General features: G+C 40.1%; 1 protein-coding gene across 2 annotated transcripts in view; it reads right to left on the reverse strand.

The window, feature by feature from the left end:
* Positions 1-475: 475 nt before the first annotated feature.
* The window catches only part of alcama (activated leukocyte cell adhesion molecule a), an 84,440-nt gene continuing 65,850 nt past the window's right edge, over positions 476-19,065 (reverse strand). The window contains exons 9-16 of one of the 2 annotated variants that reach the window (XM_008332579.3): positions 15,894-16,006; positions 14,343-14,466; positions 13,901-14,022; positions 10,658-10,787; positions 8,222-8,248; positions 4,680-4,794; positions 4,111-4,230; positions 476-2,516 (exon numbers count right to left, since the gene is read on the reverse strand). In XM_008332579.3, the coding sequence (XP_008330801.2) occupies positions 4,146-4,230; positions 4,680-4,794; positions 8,222-8,248; positions 10,658-10,787; positions 13,901-14,022; positions 14,343-14,466; positions 15,894-16,006 (716 nt within the window). In that variant the 3' untranslated portion in view covers positions 476-2,516; positions 4,111-4,145. Of the gene's footprint in view, positions 2,517-4,110; positions 4,231-4,679; positions 4,795-8,221; positions 8,249-8,427; positions 8,742-10,657; positions 10,788-13,900; positions 14,023-14,342; positions 14,467-15,893; positions 16,007-19,065 lie in introns of those variants that run through there. The other variant, XM_025065433.1, reaches the window with a different exon arrangement.

Consider the following 19,065-nt stretch of genomic DNA (forward strand, 5'->3'; position numbering starts at 1 on the left):
AATTAAAGAAAATCATTGACTTTAAAGATCAAGAGGCTCATGTTTGAACTTTGGTGTTTGCTGTGTTCTGTGAAATAATTTAATTTTGTTTTTATTTTTCATTTTCTTAAGGCAGCTAAGAATTCTGTTCTTAACTGTGGATTATCGTGCTGGTCTGTGGACCTGCCGACATTTCCTACTTCAATACACCTCACCAATTTTAGTGAAATCTGTGGTTCATTAAATCAGTTTTAAACACCTAACGGGTTTGTTAAACATGTTTAAAATTCACTAATGGATTTCTCTGTCATGCTCCGCTCCAACACTGCAGTAATAATCATTTGATTAGAATGGAGAATAAATTCAACGTTTTTTCCTAAGAAAAAACATTCTAAAATTTTTGGAGAGTTCCTGAAACCACCTCAGAGGTCAAAGGTCAAACAGTGTTCAGTGAAACTTCCGGGTTGGAAATGTAGACATTAGAAGTAGATTGCAATTATTTTTTTCAAAATGTACACTTTATTGTCAACAACAGTACAAAAAACAAAAGTGTGTATTTACAACACTGCTATGGCCTTCTCATCTTTACCCTCTTTGGTTTCACTGCTGACCTGATCATTTAACAACAAACAAAAGGCATGAAGACAAAAAAACAAAAACAAAACAAAACTACAAACCATTGAACAGGTGCTTAAAAATGGCAGCCCCTCACCACGATGCTGAGCTGTGAGCTTTGCTACATTAGCCGCCAGTTCTGCCAAGTACTCTAAAAATAGAGCGAATGGAACGTCACCTTTTCGTTTCAGTTTGGAGCTTGACCATCAGATCGGTGTTGTGTCTCTGCTAACTTTGTTAACCAAAGAGGGCTGGAGCCAGATGGTTATTTTTTTTATTTTTAAGTGATTAAATGAATTAAAGATGATGAATAATTTGCATCAATATGCATCAAGTGCATTTAAATGAAGTTAACTGAACAGACTATTAACATGAATTAAGTTTGCTAAGATTCCTCTGAGTTGATCTTGTCAACTGTTTCTTTGGTCACCTGCATGTTGTGATGCTGCATCACGGACCGTGGCGGAACCACGTGAACTCAGGGAGCTGTCATCTTTAAGCACCTCTGTTGCAACTACCGTCTTCAATTTGAGCTATCCTTCAAACCACTGAGCCACGAAAACCAAACAAACAGACAAACAAAAAAAGTATTATGACAACATTACAGCAGACAGTGAGCCAAGTCGCTCATCGTGCTAAGTCACGCTTAAATCACTCTCCTATGTACGACGCAGCAGCCAGGCACCACTTCCAAAAAAAAAAAAAATTAAAATTAAAAACACAAACACATCTTTGTGCAGAACCATCCAGGTAGGTTACATGCAGAATATAAATACACCGTGAACACAAAAAAACAAAAACAAAAAAACCCAAAACATTCAGACCTCGGTAAAGCTCTTTAAGAATGTGAGAAATAAAAACAGTAAAAACTTGTAGTGTCAGCCTGGACATGAAGGTATAGTGAGCGTAGGTCACACAGGCAGAGACAACAGAACCACAGGAGAACACAAGCGGCCAAAAAACACAACTTTAACATTTCTCCAAAGTTGCACTTTTCTGATGACTTATTGCCTTTTTGTTCCTTTTAGCCATTACAAAGAAAATTCTTCACAACAAGGGGGGGAATTAGAAAGTCTCTCTGGAGACTAAGAGAAAGTGAAAAGAGCTGAAGACGAGAAAATTACCGCCGCTTACAAAAACATTATGTGTGGCTGGGTGTGACACACTGCTCCACCGGCTGACGTCCACTCAACGTCTACACTAATCCTTCGCTCTGTATTCTATGGTTGTAGTTACGCGTGAACGTGGAAATACTTGATGACGGTGACATAAAGTGTGGACTTAAATACAAAGATTCCAGTGTTTCCAACTCGGTGGACGATGGTCAGGAGGCGGAGAGATGCTGAGGTTTATTTTCTGAAAAGTTTATGGACCGTTTCACAGGGATGTCCTGAACAGCAGTGAAGTGTCTTTTCTCAGCACAGCCACAGGCTTTTCCACACACAGCGCAAACGGAAGAAAAAGAATCCCAAAGAAAGGAGAAGAAACTAAAAATAAACATTGGCATGCTCAGCCAGGGCACACACATATGTATTTCATGTTTTATCGTTATACAGGCCTTAAAAAGTGTACAGGGAATTTACATTCTTTGAAGAGGAAGAAAACACAACAGAAAGAGTGGGGAAAAAAGCTGTCAAATTAAGTGGCAAAAAACAAAAAGAAAACAAAGCCCACCACACACCGCCTGACAGAAACGCTCAAACAGAAGAGAGGGAGCATTCACCAGGAACACGGAGGAACAGAAGAACACAGTAACACGAGGCAGCTTCAACATGGACGTCGAACAGCGAGATGGGACAGCAGGCTCTGAGCAGGATGTGGTGGGAAACCACTCGGACTGTTGCTGCGCATGTGGAGCCGGGTGAAGCACGTCGGCCGCCAACGACGGAAGTTTGATGTCGCCAGACGGCTCTCGGCAGCTCCTTCCCCAGAGACACGCAGAGAAATAGACAAAAGGAGTATTATTGACATGTCATCATGACATTTAAAACCTGGCAACCTGTTTTCAGCAGAAAGTTCATTGCGTCTTATTGTAACTAAGCTGCTGTTTTGTCTCGTCGTATTGGTTAAAGTAATAATCTGAGAACACGTTGACATCACAGGGACAACAACGCAGGAAACTATTTGTATCTTCTGTTTTTTTACTGCAGCCACCGGTGACAGCAGCTCTCTGTTTGCTGACACTGACGGTGGCACCGGCAGCTGGGGACGTGACATCGTTATGTATTTGAACCCCCGCAGATGACAGAAGAAGGTTATGAATCCTGATCATGATGGTGTTTAATATTTGAATAACCCCAAGATAAATCTGCATCAGCACTGATGTAAGTCAAACTCAGGATAAATTCAGGCTGTTTCAATCTTGGCTTGGTTACATTCATACATTTAAGATCATAATAGTGTTAGTGTTAATCTATGATATCATTGTTTAACTGTAAAAAACATATATTCATTTAGTTTAAACCCATTTTTAATGCGCCTTTGAAATTAAAAATAGCAATTAATAAACAAATTGTTGATAATATATATATATATGAACAGAATTAAAATTAAAATTTTTTTTTAATTCATTTATATTTTAATTCATTTATATTTATTGTATCAGTAAAATTAGTCATAATATATTATTTTACTTTACATGTATTTTAAATGTATTTTATTCAGTAATTTCACTTATTTATCTTTTATCATTTTTTAAACTTACAGTATAGCATTTTATATTGTTTTAACATTATACATTTTTTTTACTATTATAAAATCAATAAATCCTCTATATGAAGACATTTTTATTCAAAATACATGAGTTTCACACCAGTACTATTGGAAACATAAGAAACATAAAATAAGCTAAAAAAGTCCTGAAGACAAGAACCAAATCTGTCTCCCACAGTCACATTACACCATAGGTGAGCGAGCTAAAGCCCGGCCCGTTTCAATGTCCTGATTTACTGACTGTGTGAGACGGTGATTCGCAGTCAATTGTGCCGCACGCATACAATTGATTTTTCTGGAGGCTTCATGAGACGTATTTAACTGCGCATGTGTGTCTGCGCTCCGGCCCACCTCTTCCATTCAGGGCGCACTCACACTAGCCGTGGTACAACGCCTCTAGCCTGAATGCACTCTAAGTGGCTGAGAAGCCTGTCAGTCACGTGTTTCCCATGACAATGGTTCAGGTCAGAGGAAGGTGGACCCTGCTGAAGGACGCTGCAATATTTGTGACTAATTAGAGCCTGATATATGTACAATTCACCATCATCCTGACGGCTGATGAAAGCTAACGATGCGAACACCAGCCGATACTGATGTTCTTCTGATTCATCTCTCTTCACATGTTCAAGCTCCGGTAATTAGCAGGTACAATACACCGTTCCCTGTAGCCACTGTTTTCTCATTAGCACCTTTACAGCCCAGGCTGCAGAGAATGGGCTTGTCAGGTGTATGAACCCAGCTCTAACTCGGGCCTGGGGGCCGTTCTGTGTGTCTGTCATCATGTGTTAATGTGACACTTCTTACCTCTTTGGTCCCACATAGTGCAGCCCGGATAAACTTTAAACGGTGTGATTGTTCTCCTCTAGTTTCTTGCTCTCCTCAGATGTGCCCACCTCCTTCTCCCCAGTCTTCCAGCTGCCTTGTCTGTGGTGAATACAAAATTGAAAAAAAAAACTTTAATTCACTTCTGCTGCACAGCGACTTTTTCACCTCGTTCCAGGCAGCGCACGGTGGCCGCCCCTCAGCGGGCCTGCGCGCTGGCTGTACACTTGTCACGCTCCCGCCGTCTCTGGACTTGCACTGCCTGTCCCTGTGCGACGTGCTCTGAAAACCACCTGAGAGCAGATCGGCTGCTGCTTATCACTCCACTGACATGTGTCATCATTTCCAGGCAGATGGGAGTTTGTGTTGAATCTTTTTTGAAAGGGAAGTACATCGGCTACAGCCCTTGACCAGCTCGACTACTGCCTCCTCATTCTAAATTCGCCGTACAGGACACAGAACCTGATTTCCCCCTGAGAGGTTCAGTGAAAAAAGAACGGAAAAATGCAAATGTGCACTCTGGTGTGTGTTTGAATTGTGAGTTTCTGTACCTTGAATTCTTCATGTAGAGCCAGTAGATGAGTCCCACCACTGCTGCAGCGATCAGGAGCCCTGCCACGACACCCACTATGAGCTTGGCCTGGTCGTCTGAGTCCTCCAGAGAGCCTGAAAACACACAGCACTGCTGCTTCATCTGCTGGACTCACACACACACACACACACACACACACACATACAAACACACACACACTGCTGTCCAGGCAACGTACGTCCCGGAAAGAATGTATTCAAACTCAGAATATCTGTGGTGAGATCAGCTGTGATGTGTTCTCCACAGACTCTGGTTAGAATAAATAAAACTTTGGCCCTGTGCTAGACTTGCTGGCTCTTTATTACATTTGTATTTTCGGTTAGGTAGTCTGACAGTAAGTCACGCTGACAGGAAGTCTCCTCAGATTGTGAAGAAAACACAAGTTTATTTTAGTGAAATAAAGATTTATTAACGCTCGGATGGGAGAAGAGTGAGGCTGTGAGTCGGGTTGTATTTTATTCGGCTTCAATATCATAAGACATGATTATTTATACTTGTAATCCAACTGTTTGATTAACCATATCACTATTCAACATTGAATTTTTTCAAACTCCAATAAATTTAAGATAAACGTCTTTTCTTCTAATTCCACATTTAAAAAAGTGAATATTGCCATACAGTATACTGGTCAGATCTGGACTGCAGGCAGACCAGTCAGGGTCGAATTAATAGCTAGCAGTTAGCACTGAATGAAGCCTGTGATTGTTGGCCTCAAATCTGTTCCCAGTTCAATCCTCAAAATGAACTTTTTGAACAGGATTCAGAGTATGCCGGTGCCACTGGTACCTTTGTTCCCTCATGCCCGCCGCTGGTTCTATAACTTGTTTCTCTGGATGTTTATTTTTATTTTTGACACGCAGAGGTTTAGTTTCAATTTTCTCCAAAACAAATTGAACTCTGGCTCCATCCGACCAGGGAATACATTTCTGTTGTCCATTCGTCCACCTCAGGTGAGCTTGGACCTGGAGGTCTCGATAGGTTTCTCTACACAAAATTGATTGTATAGCTTCCTCCTCAGCCTCAGGGGGGGCAGGGATGCAGTGGACCGTAGAGTCAGACTGATAAAGTAGACAATGTGGCCGCGTCCTGCATAGCAGCTCTGTGTTTTCCAATTCTGTGCAACTGGGATTTCCACACATTCAGCAGTGGTTTCCACCTTTGTCCATTATGCACATTCTGCAGATTGCCGAATTCTTGCTATCTTGTACAGTAAATGGTTCAGTAGACATACAGTATAGAGACAAACACTATAACCAGTATAGATTGGACAATTAATGCTGCAACGTGAAAACTCCCTAAAAGGCTGTTGGTTTTTAATATGGACGGAAAATTGTCTCGCTAAGTTTATCAGGAGAAATGAGTCATGCTGCTTTTTTCCACAAGGGTGGAGCATTTGGTGATAGCTTCTGTCTTTTATGTCTTTAAACCCAAACATATTCTCGTCCTTTGGTCTGTCAAATGAAGGACGGCCCAGTATCAGTACACTAGGTTTAATTATGGAAGTGTACCAACTATTATGGAAGTGGAAAAACTGTGCTATGCATTGTAATCACTCTAACACAACAACAACAACAACAAGAAGTTATCATTATTATTACTATTGTTATAGGGACATTGTCCTCTCTGAGCAAAATAAGGGAATAGAACAGAACAGAACAGAACAGACTCCTCCTCCACCAGAGTTACACCATGTCCACACAATTTGCCAATAACACTTTGATTGTCCCAGTGAATTACTGTAGGTTCAGAATCCAAATGTGTCTGTAGCGGTCTGGACATAATCCCATTCCAATCTACCAAATGCATCTGACTGTGGCACGGAGCAGGGGCAGAGTCCACACTGCCTGCTGCGTGAATGATGTGCAGCAGCCGATGCACATCATCAGCTGCTACATGAGGTTTCATGATGTGCCCATCAAGCTTTAAAACCTGTGGGGCAAACTTCTGCATAAACCTGGTGGAGGCTGTTTATTTATGACACTTTCGTTTCGCATTAGCTTTAATGTCGACTTCTGCTCTACTCTTTCATGCACCGTATGTTTCCACCTTTGGCCTCCAGCAGCCATTTAGCCTTCACTTTGGAATACAAATGAATAAATAAGAGGTCTCCTGTGGCGCGGCAGCTAATGTCTTCCTCAGCCGATGCATAATAGATAGATGTGGTGTTTCGTCCTCACTGTGGTTAAAGATGATTTAGCTGATTTTTTGGAGGATTCTGTCCCTGCCTCCCTTTTTTTATTCCGCCATTAAATTAATGAAGATAATTCTAAGTTACGACTCTGGGCACAGTTCCAATTTTCTTTCTTCCTCCCGTCCTGGTTCTATTATTCTGTCGGAGTATTATACCTGTGTCCCAAGAGATCTGATCACATGTTGACAGCTTCAGGTACCTGCTGTTCACTCTAAGCAGTCACATGTGTACAGTACCTACAGTATGTTTACGTTTAGACCTGACTTTAACCCTGTCCTGTATAGAAATACATAGGGACAAAACTAGAGAGCAAAAATATTTCTGGCCCATAGCTGGTACCATACAGCATTGTTTCCTATTTGGGCTTAAAGCTGACCACAGCACTGTCACATGTCAGCAGAAAGTAGGCTGAAAACAGGCAATGTCCAACTAGAGCAGATCCAGGTAAACTCTATAGTGCACAGTGTCAAAAAAGACCAGGAGTTTCTTCTTCACATGTCGGTCACCAATGACTTCAATATATATATCACCAGAACTCGGTGAAAGCTGAGGGGCTACATCAAATATTTCAAAGAATTTCATTAATAAACCAAATATAAATTGGCAGTAAGACACCAGATGAATTTACTTCAATTCTGTCTTTAATTCCTGAAATTAATGAACAATTTATTTTTGCCCTAGTATTTGGAGTTTGAGAAGTATGCGCTGACAGGCGGTGTGTTTAATTTTCTTTTTTTCTCTTTTCTTTTTAAAAGAAACTCTTTTACTGATTGGTAACACTGGCAGAAATAAATTATATCCTCACATTATCCTAAAACGAAATATAAACACGTGGATCTTTATTATTGTAGAACTACTTTTGATTCAAAGTGAGTGAGTCGTAGGATGTCAACACACAGAATAGGTCGAATGGCTGGGATTTGAACCTAAAGTCCAGAGTTTGGATCATTCAGTACAGTATCGTGTAACGTCTCCTAATACGAGAGAAGAACTGAGCAGATGTGTATCTTAGGGAGTATCAGTGACATACAGAGACGGTGGGTTTCTGCATGACCAGTGTGTTCTAAACCTGCATCGCAGCCATCTGTTCTTCCTTAGATAACAATCAGAAAGTCTAATTTCTTTCTAATCTGCCTCTGTGGAAGCTTCTCCGCATGAGTGAGCCCGACGTAAACGCTGCGACGTGAGCGAATGATCAAACACAGACGAACCAACTGCATTTGTAGAATGAAAATGAAAGAGTCTGCACAGGAGGAGGACGTGAGCTAGTCAGGGGGAAAAAAAAGAAAAAGACGTAAACAAAATCTTACCTTTCTCTTCTTTCTCCTCCATAAAAACTGAAATCAGACACAAATAAATTAGAACTTAAAAGACAAACAAAACAGAATGCATGAGTCCATGTATGGCAGGATAATTAAATGATTTTCTTGATTGAAAAAGACAAAGATAATAATAATAATTAATAATAAAACAAAGTTAATAATTAACTTTGTTCTAAAAAAAACTTGGAAACAATAATTAACTTTGTTCTAAAAAAAACTGTAAAAGAAACACAGTGAAGAGAAGTGGTAAACAACAACAAAAAAGGGATAATCCCAGACGTAAATGAGAAGCAATGACACGGCGTGTATGTATGCATGAAATGACAGGATGCTTCTGTGGTGTTTAGTATTCGACTTATCTTATTATTATCTTGTTTAGCTTTAATTAAACGCTGCTCTTCTGTTTGTTTAGTCTTGGTTCAAAGTCCTGTCCAATCTGTTGAGATTCTGTGTGTTTTTCTTCTTTAAATACAAGTTTTCCACCTTCATTTCAGCAAAACAAATCCCCCTGATGGAAGATTAACTTTTTAAAAAAAATGTAGAAAAAAACACCAGGCAGATCTATAAGAACACAGCAGCCGTACATTGAATTGTGGGAGATATGTTTTACGATTCATCTGCAAAGGTTCTCGATCATCCAGGTCGATGTATCTGTGGCTGTGTTAGAACAACTCCTTCAAGTCCAGCCCTATAAATCTTCCCAGTGTGAAGTGATTTGCCCCAGATGTATGTAACTTATACAGAACGATTCTCCCCATCGCCCTCACTGTGACCCCGCACATTCATCAATCACTGGAGAAGAAACTGAATTAAACCCAGAGTCACCTGGAACACCGGGTCTAAATCTTTGCCATGCTGATATACAAAAACAAAATGAGGAAACAAAGTCTCTGACGAAGCATTTAAAACCAAGGCGGGGAGTGACTCACTCAAAGCAGATGAACTTGCAAAAAAAAAAAAAAAAACTTTTCTTCAGCTGTTCTTTCAGGTGTTTTGTCAAACCTACTTTCGCGGTGATGAGTGGCTGCTCTGCCCTGTGGCATTTTCACCCTGTTTTCACTCCCTCTGACAACTGAGACAGTGCAAGTGCACCAGAGTCATAGCAGTTACAAAAAAAAAAAAAAAAGCACGAATCACAGTGACAATGTAACAGTGGGGAGTGTTTTGTATCTGGTTTTGTACCTCCAGGTCAGAAAAGTGAAAGATTTTTAAATACTAACTGACAAAACAAAATACAAAATTCTTCACAAAGTTGACAAAATGGCACATTTCCTTCACCACATCTAGCAGAGGAAACCTGTTGAGCTGCAGTCACTGTGATCTGCAGTCACTGTGATCTGCCACGATAATAATAAAAAAAAGCTACAGCGGAAAATTCACAGTGTGAACTCACACACTCATATTTACTGCTCACTCAACATGGTCACAAACATTAGAGTTTTTAGATTAGGCATTTTCACCATGCATTGGGATAAATTGCTTAAGCCCCAAAAAAGAAGTTAATTTTTTTTCCCATTTTCAAATTCAGATTTTATTCCTCCTCTTGCCACATATTTTGTATTATATTAATTGGTTTTTACCTTAAAGAATATAAAAAGAACTCTGACAAAAGCGTCCCCTTCAGATGCTGACAGCAACAGCTTTGAGCTGAAGCCCTGGCTCTTTAGACGTACGCTTTAATGAAACCTCTCTGGTTGTGAAATCAGTATTGAAGTGTTGCGAGTAGTCATTATTAAAAAGCGGCTCCAGTAATTAAGCTACAGCTGCAACGTAACACAAGCAGCAGCACAATAATCACAGCAGCACAGCTTATTTGTAGAGCTGCAGTATAGAGTGAAATGTGCAGATGGCCAGTGTGCCTGGGAGAGAGGTCCAAACCAAAGGGAAGAATAAATTCTTTATCTCTTTTGTTCCTTACAAATGTTGTTCTCCTATAGACCATTTGGACAAATGTCTTAATTAACATGAACAAAGGACGGAGCACAAGAGATGGTAAAACGTATTTTCTATCTACGAGTTGAATTATTTCTCTGATTAATCGTGATCAATCGTTAATATTATTAATTAAGAAAAAAATACGTTAAAGCTTCACTTAAAACTTTGCTTTACAGATTTAGTCCTGACTGATAGTTGATTGTAGAATGTGTATGCAAATAACGACTAGAGTATCGATGGAGTTTTAAGGCAGAAATAACTAGATGGATGGTCAAATTACTGGATCTACAGTGCAAATCATTCTCAAATGCATTGAAATCTGATTTAATTTTAAATTCATTAATGTGATTAAAGTGTTAATTATTCCTTTCTTGTTAACGATTCTGAACTGTGAACACCTGACGGTGTCAAACCAGCATCACAGCTTTTTAGCACTCGAAAACCAAAAGCCGTTCCACCCCCCGCTGCTCCGCTCACACGCCGACTTACCAGAGGAAACGTTGATGGTCATGACATCATCACCCAGCCTGTTGCTGACACTGCAGCTCACAGTCAGGTTCACTTTTGGCACCACGGTGATTATATGTGTGGCCTTGCCGTTGACGTAGGAGCTCCGCTCCTGGAGACACAGAAATAGAAAACACGTTCAGAAAGATTTGGAAAGAAACGTCTCACACGCAGAGCAGCCTCTTTAGTTTTGCGCTCATTATCGATGTTTTTGATTCTTGGGGAAGGAGAGTGCTGCGATGCTGGGAAGACATAATGGGAGGAAAATTGTGGAAATGTCAACATCAGAAGGGGAGCCGAACCCTGCCGGTAGAAAATACAGGCAAAGACAAAAGAATTCTTCCTCCACCAAAGTATTCATCAAAGGTGGATGGACAGATTGGAAACAACAACAGGTTTAAATTAAAAGGTTTATCCTATGGTTTAAAATGAACTGTAACCTGATACCTTTGAATGGTGACTTTGTCTGAAGATGAAAACACACTGTCATGTCACATTAAAATGTTTCATCATAGGACCAAGTCTAGTTACTAGGACAGCACCAGAGTTTTGTTTACCATCTATTTATTCATTTATTCATATAATAATTTATTCATTTTGCACAGCACAATTCCTTTGAGTACCACAGGAGGAGCTGTAGTCAATCAAATTCAGCACGGGTCAAAAGTGACGTTCACCCTTGACAGGCCTAGAAAAGCAGGGAGATTGTGTGTATTTTTGGACTTTTCTTTACGTTCACACACATAAAGAAACAGCGGACATGCCTTTGTCTGGCTCAGAATATTGTTTACAGACAGAAATCAAGTTTGCCCATTTCTTTTTTCCTTGGTCGGCCTCTATGTTTGCAGAGAGCTGCTGTGCTTTTTCCATCACAGTTCCATTCATGCTATAAATTGAAGGTTGATATCTGCCTGGCATTCCACAAATGAGTATTTGATTTCAAATTTTATTCCAGTGGAAGCAATTTCTCTCCACAATCAAGAACGTGACTCCTGTTTTTTTTTTTTTTGATTGTGTGACTGCCTTGCATAACCCAGAACAATCATCACCCATGGAAAATGCCCTTTTGTGTTCCTGTTCCTCGTTCTGCAGCCTCTGGCTGGATGTGAGACCCCTACAGGTGGTGTAGCTGCCTGGAGTGCTTTGTGTAGTCAACACAATTTTGGGCCACAAGTTTAGGTCTGCACAGGAATGCAACATGTGAATAACAGAAGTACGACCCTGGGTCAAAGGTCGACACTCATTGTACTTGAGAACACAGTACTCACAGTCACGTACAGATTTAAACACCCCCCCCAAACGCCCTGCTGCCTCTGCAGAACAATGCCCCACTCATCACGTGTGATCACGAGTCTGCGTTGTCTTGACAATAGTGACCTGAAACGATCCGACACTGTACGTGACGTCTGCTGCTAATGCTTGTAATTATTGCTACTGAGTCTAATGACTCCGCTGCTGCAACGCTGTCCTCTTCAGAGAGCGAGTCGTGCGCTCCAGCAGCTAGAACGATCCTGCCCTTTACAGTAAGCGCAGCCTCAGCGCAGCAGTGAGATGACTGAACAAATGAGTTGAAGTCTCTTTTGACTTTAATTGCAAATGCAAAGCGGAGCCTAACGGCGTCCTCCAAGACCACGTTAATCACAGCAGCCTTCACCACTGTAGCTGCAGCAAAGCTGCTCTTCACACACTGAAACCTACTCACGTCTGACCACGGTGAGAACGATCAGCTCTCGTGCATTTATTTACACTGATGAGAGTTCTATTATTTCGGTGGGAGGGGCAGTAGGAACAATGAACCGCAAACCTTTGGTTCCACTGAGGAGTGAATGCAGAACCAAAGCAGAACCATAAAAATGTTCCAAGTGCAAACACATTGTAGTGTCAGAGTGTCCAGCAGAAGGTATGACCAGACAGCTGTACTACGTCATCCCCCCAAAAAATGGAGGATCGTATAAAAAGTCAATGTCTATACTCACTGTAAACGAACTATACAAAGTAAAGTACAATGAAACTCACACGCAACAACACAAAGTCACCCATGGTAAATATAAACTGATTCAATTTTGTGCCTATTAGCAGACCGTAAGTTAAATTAACATTAATTAAAAATAATTACCAAATAGGTTGTGTTTTGGTGGTTTGGTTTTTGTTTTGTTTCCCTGCCAGTTAAAAGAAAGAAGTGTTAACTCTACAAATAAACTTAACTAAGTTCACTGTTCCACCTGTTTTTGAAGCCAACTCTAAAAATCTCCTCTCAGGTGATAAACGATTCCTTTTTTATTTAGAGCTTTAATTAGTTTAAATGCCTCTAAAAACAGGAAATTAAAAGCTTATGGCTGCCACATGATAAAATACAGAAATATCAGAGAAATGGCTTGTGACCAATTGATTCTTAATTGTTTTTGTTTTTTAATCCAATTATAGAGTTTGCCATTGTCGCAATAATGCATGAATTTTGTGCTTCAGTAAAAAGAAAATGTGTAGGTCAGGATGTCGTCCAATTTTGACTTAGTTTTAGCCTTAGACTAAACTGTACCCTGGACTGAGTCCAAATGAAGTCAATACAGCTGTTGTAATTAATGTTTAGTTTTATTCAGCATGGCAAAATATTTTAGTGTACTGAATTTAAATAATACAAAATAAAATATCATATTTCTATGCGTAACCTGTAAAATCTTAATTTATACTGCTTATTTTTACTATTTATTGACAATATTATTTTCATTTTATTATCCTGGCAGAAGATACAGTGAGTATCATAGTACTCATTACTGTATACATAAACATACATACAGTAGCATTGAAATGTTGACAAAAGGCCAGAACAAATCAATATATCTGTCCTACTGTACTGTACTGTACTGTACTGTACTGTACACACGCCAGATTATTTCTTCTAGCCAACTACCACAGCTCTGATTGGCTCTCGTCTGCACGTCAATCTCCACATTTACATGCAGAAATCACTGCTGATTTTATGTCCTCAGCCTGGATTTATTAGCGGAGACAGATCGATAGGAAGTTGTTCAGCAGCAGCCCTGAATCATTTTTAACAGCACAGTTTTGGAAACCGCCGCACTGAGCCGTCCCCACAGAGCTGTGAAGATTATTTCAGAGCACTTCTTTTCTATTTTTTTGGAAAATTTAATGAACCCTAACTGCCATTATCTTGTTAATAAACATAGAAAAACATCCATCTACAAACACATCAGACCCCACACTTACATGCGTGCTGTTAACGCTCCACTGGAAGCTGGGCTCTGGAACTCCTTCAGCCTCACAGGTCAGAACCTCGTGCTTGGCATCATCAGCACGGCGTTTGGTCAGACTGGTGATCACAGGCTTTCCTGATGCGCACACACACACGAATAGATGAATACCATATGGGAAAGACACGCACCATTTTACACACAAACACATGCACTCACAATGCAGTTATTCTGACTAATGAAAATTCACAGTTGGTAGGAGGGATCATTTTTACATTTTAACAATTTGTGTTAATGAAATGTTAGGGTCTGTCAGCAAACTACAGATTTATGAGCAGCATGGAGCTGCAGTGCGCTCATGCATGGCATCTTTATCAGATGAACTGCAGCAGATTTGGATTCGGATGGTGCACTTGTTTGTGTCCGGATCACAGCCTGAGTGCTCCGACCTACAGTACCTTCTACGACGAGCTCAAAGCTCTGACGTCGTGCGATGTCCACCATGGTAACCTCACAGAGGTAGAGTCCGGCATCTGCGAAGGTCAACTTGCTGAACTTTGGCTCCTTCACTGACTTCCCGTTCTGTGACAAAAAAAATAATTCTCAATGTCAGCAATGTACCATGGAAATGCTGTTGCCACTTATTGTCCCATATCCAGCTGCCCTCACAGCTGAGCCTCAGCAAGGACATGCTAGCATACCATACATGAACGATGCAAGTTTAATTCTTTCATTTCTTTTTCATGTCCACTTCTCTGAAGACTGAAAACAAAATCTCATATCATCACACTGTACACTGATGAAAACTGATCTATAATTGCTTTGTGTCTGCTCCACAAGGTCACAAAGACTTCTACCTTTGTAGGAAAGCTTTTCATTTTCCTCCGTGGAACACTTATAAATCTACAGCGCAATCTACAAATGTAGCATATGTAGTGCAGACGGAGCTCTCTGCCAAACTCACAGTGCTGAATAAATGCTTTCACTGCAACAGCTGAGCTCCTGAGGTGTTGAAGGAAAAACAAATCATCAGCGCCTGACCAGTGTTCACGGCGGAGATTTTTTTGCTGTAGGCTTCCATTACTGGCTGTAGGGGAATCAGACCGCCTGGCAAACCTGCTGGGTTTCCTTTGGCCATTCAACACCTGGTCTTAACATTCACTCTGACTGATTGTATCACAACTGTTGAGCAGTGGGACTTTAGCCAAATCTTTCCCATCCCGTCAAAGATTTTTTGCACTTGTTTTCCAAAGGGAACAACTTTGATTCACCAAACAGAGACAGTAAGATATTGAAAGTGAACTGAACTGAAGAAGTGATTTTGGTCAATATTTTGCATCTGATTATACTGTAAAATATCTGATTGTGCTAACTGTTCCATAAAACCTGTTTACATTTAATTCTGGACATATTTTACTTCATTCGTTTAGTATATACCCATTACTTTACTTTTCTGTTCCCCCACAGAACACTAAAGTTTTTTTGATTCTAACTTTTAATCAAGTCTCAAAAATAAGCATTAAGTCTATGATTATAATAGAAGTAGGATGAGTTCAGACCTTTAAACCATTTTCACCCCTGAAGGAGGGCACAGAGGCAAAGGAGTTAAATGATCAAAATAACATAAGGACTAAAATTAAAGATAGACAAAAGTATTTGAGTCCCCGTTGAAAGTCTTTGGTCCATTATCCATCAATGGAAGCCAGGAAAAAATACAAAGCCAATGACTCATGACAACGATGGATAAATTGAAGCATGGAAAGCTCTCTGTCATGGTCTGCAGTATAGCCATTGGAATTAGGGACTGGGTCAAAGTGGTCAGATCTGAAAAGTAGCTTCTCAGTAATGGCTCATTTCTCTGCACAGTAGTTATTTCATACACACTGGAAATGTCATAAAACTGTCACATATATATATATATATATATATATATACAATAGAGCAGGTAAACAATATCAGTGAGGTCTGTATCAAATCTAAAAATCAGCGTCTTAACACCAGCATCGTACCTTTGTCCATGACACTTTGGCATCACCAGAAGTGCTTTTTTCCATCTTCACAGTTAAGGTGTCACCAACTTTCTTCACCACCTTCCCAGTGGGACTCAGACTCAGGTCCAGGTCTGAGAAAACAGGACAGAATTGAGTCAGCACCACAATCGATGTACACCCAATATTCTGAGCTTCCTCTTAGGCACAGATGGGGCTTTAAATACAGTGTGACAGGAAAAAAGGTCTTCTGAACGGTATGGTGTTACTGAAGTTGACCATTGATGCCACCACTGCATCATTTTATCCAATGAGATAAAACCATTTTTAATCTTAAAGAGACATATTATAGAAAGACCCTACAACCTGAAGACCTCTGCTGCTGCAACTGGACAGGAAAACATGGTGCCCATTCATTTGGCAGCTTTTCAGCGAGACAACATAATGTTATCGTGTTATAACCTTGGAGAGGATGCACTGAAAGCTGTAATAGGGTCGACTCTCAGACACAGTGAGTCTGTGCGGAGAGCTTGTTTTCTTTATACTGTACCTACCGTCTGAAAACGAGACAAAGAGCGTATTACTTGAAACACATTTGAAAATAATCTGCCTAATAATTTCTTCCTTTTAAACTCATCCTCACTAAGAACAGATTTGGCTTAGACTTTTAATTAGAATTTTTTTCAGTAGATAATGAGTTTTTAAAAATAAAGGCCAGTATCACTGCTCCAGTTTTCCAAAACATTTCAACCCACATGTTTATTTGAACAACATTTATCAGAATTGTAGACGGGCAACACATTTGATTTATTTGCAAATCCTACTTTTTTACTGAAAATTCCAAACAATGGCAAATACTCCAAACATGATTGAACATCATTCTTCACGCCCTGCAAGTCAAGTTTATCTCTATCATTCACAGAATCAAATCCCTCCCCTCTCCGTGCCAGTATGAAAAGAGATATGGAGGAATGAAGGTGTGTTGTGCCAGATAATGACTCGGACGTAGTGCTGAATATATATGCAGCGTTGTTTAGATGTGGGTGGAGTGGATTAGAACGAGAGCTGTACATCACTTAATCCAAATTCCAACATGTTGATCAACTGTGAAACAAAAGCTTCTCTTAATGTCTTTTTATGGACCAATAAAAGTGAGGGATTTTTTTATACCTTTTATTAACAAAATCTCCAGCATCAGAGTGATTCTCATAGCTCCCTACTCTGGTCCTAAAACAAATTTCTACTGTCAGCCTGTGAGATTTCTAAAAGAAGAGGTCCCATATATTTTCCACATCATTAACATCTCATTATTGTCTCTTAACATAGTTGTTGGAGTCCTTCTGAATTAACTCAAAGTCTCCGGAGAGTTTTAGACTAATTTCCAAACAGTTTTTTTCCCCCCTCTTCGTTGTTTTATAAAAAGTTCCGGCGAAACAACTGGCAGCTTTTTAAAAGTCTTCTCAAAGTGATGAATGATCTCTTTGTTACTGCTGATGCTGAAAAATCTTCAGTTTTAGTTCTATTAGGTCTAAGTGCTGACTCCAACACTGGTGATCATTCTATTTCACTGGAACATGTCCAACACAGACTTGGCATTTACTAAAATTCTCAGTGAAGGTGATCTGAGTGGTCCAGGGCTCTGCTCTTGGTCCCATGTTCTTCAGTTTACATGTTGCCGACATAGACTCAGAGCATATACCGCAAAGCATTCGGGCTCTGTCCCAAAACAAAGGCTCTAACTGCAAAGAATTACAGTTGATAGTGATCCAACTCTGGATTAACAAGTTGGCACAGGACAAAATAATTTTCTTTAGCCTAAAGAGCTCTATGGGTAGCAAAAAAAAAACAAAAACAAAAACACACATTCAATCATGATTTACTCGTATTTGCAAAGTCAGCACCAGACATCTTACTAATCTTACAAAAACGCAGCATGTCGCTCTCATTATAAATTTAGACCATTCTAAATGGGTTTCTCTCCATTGACCCATGTCCAGCTCTGGACCTTGTGCGAACCGCCGTTCCTTTGTCAGCATGTTACCCTGATCTCTTCCTGCTTGCTGTGTGTGCTGCTCCCGAGCCACATTCCTCTGATGTCACATTCACTGCTGTTTCTGCAGCCTAACAATTGCAAATAAGGAAGCAGATGTGCCTGTGTTGTTAGCAGTTAGCCTAAACCCTGTTTCTAAAGAAAGTCAGCAGGGACAGCTCACCGTGTTCTTTAAAAAATGTACCATCATGAACCATTTGAATGGTGAGGAAATGAACTAGCTCCTCCTGGACGGCAGTGAAAAGACATCCCAAAATGCACTTGTTGGCTTTAAAAAAAGAACTCTTGGCTCTAAAGATATGGTTGGAAATGTTCTTTGAAAAGACTGTTGACTTTATAATAAGGCCTGAAGCAGACAGTCACCTTTTATATACAGGCTGTACAGACTTCTTGGCTAAGACCTTACAAGCTCTTTTCAAAGTCCCGGCTGTGGATCCAAGAATTTGGCCAATTCTGTTGGAAACCATTTAGACTGACCTCTGTGGGGAGACACATCACTTGATCTGAATGTTTTTTTTCACCCAACTCATTTTACTGATAGCATTACTTGTGTCAATATTTCATTTTGTTAATGCATCTAAATATTAATTTTTCTGTTATTATTCCCGTCTCAATATATATAAGTAGGGAATGAGGGGAAAGCATGTGCTGAAGTGCTTCACTCTTTTTCCCCCCTCAGTGTTCTCATAACATAAGGACATGTTCCCTCAAGACAAAAACATAGAGTGAGAATTTTTTAAACAATTTAGAGAGCTATTGTTTTTCTTTCCACAGTCTCAAACTCAATTTAAAAGTTGGGAGTTAGGAATAAAAAAAAACCAAAACTCCTTCAGATGTGTGAAATACAATGAAACTGCAGTGCAGGACATAGAGGAGGGAAACTGTGTCAGCCTTGTTTTTATGACAATCACAGAAGCCATTTTAACTGAAGACTCAGAAACATTCACCTGCAAAGCCACGAGTAATTACTTGAGGGAGTGTCAGTGGCTGGTAGGAGGAAAAAAGAAAAAAAACAGCCTAACTTTTGCTTGAGATCGTTTCCCGCCCAAAAACCTTGTCACTTCTGCTCACCGGATGTCACAAATGTCTAATTAGTTCTCCCTGCCTGCCTGCCTGCCTGCCTGCCTGGGCTCTCGGAGTTTA

Source organism: Cynoglossus semilaevis, chromosome 19, assembly GCF_000523025.1.
Source record: "Cynoglossus semilaevis isolate Cse_v1.0 chromosome 19, Cse_v1.0, whole genome shotgun sequence".
Classification (NCBI taxonomy): domain Eukaryota; kingdom Metazoa; phylum Chordata; class Actinopteri; order Pleuronectiformes; family Cynoglossidae; genus Cynoglossus; species Cynoglossus semilaevis.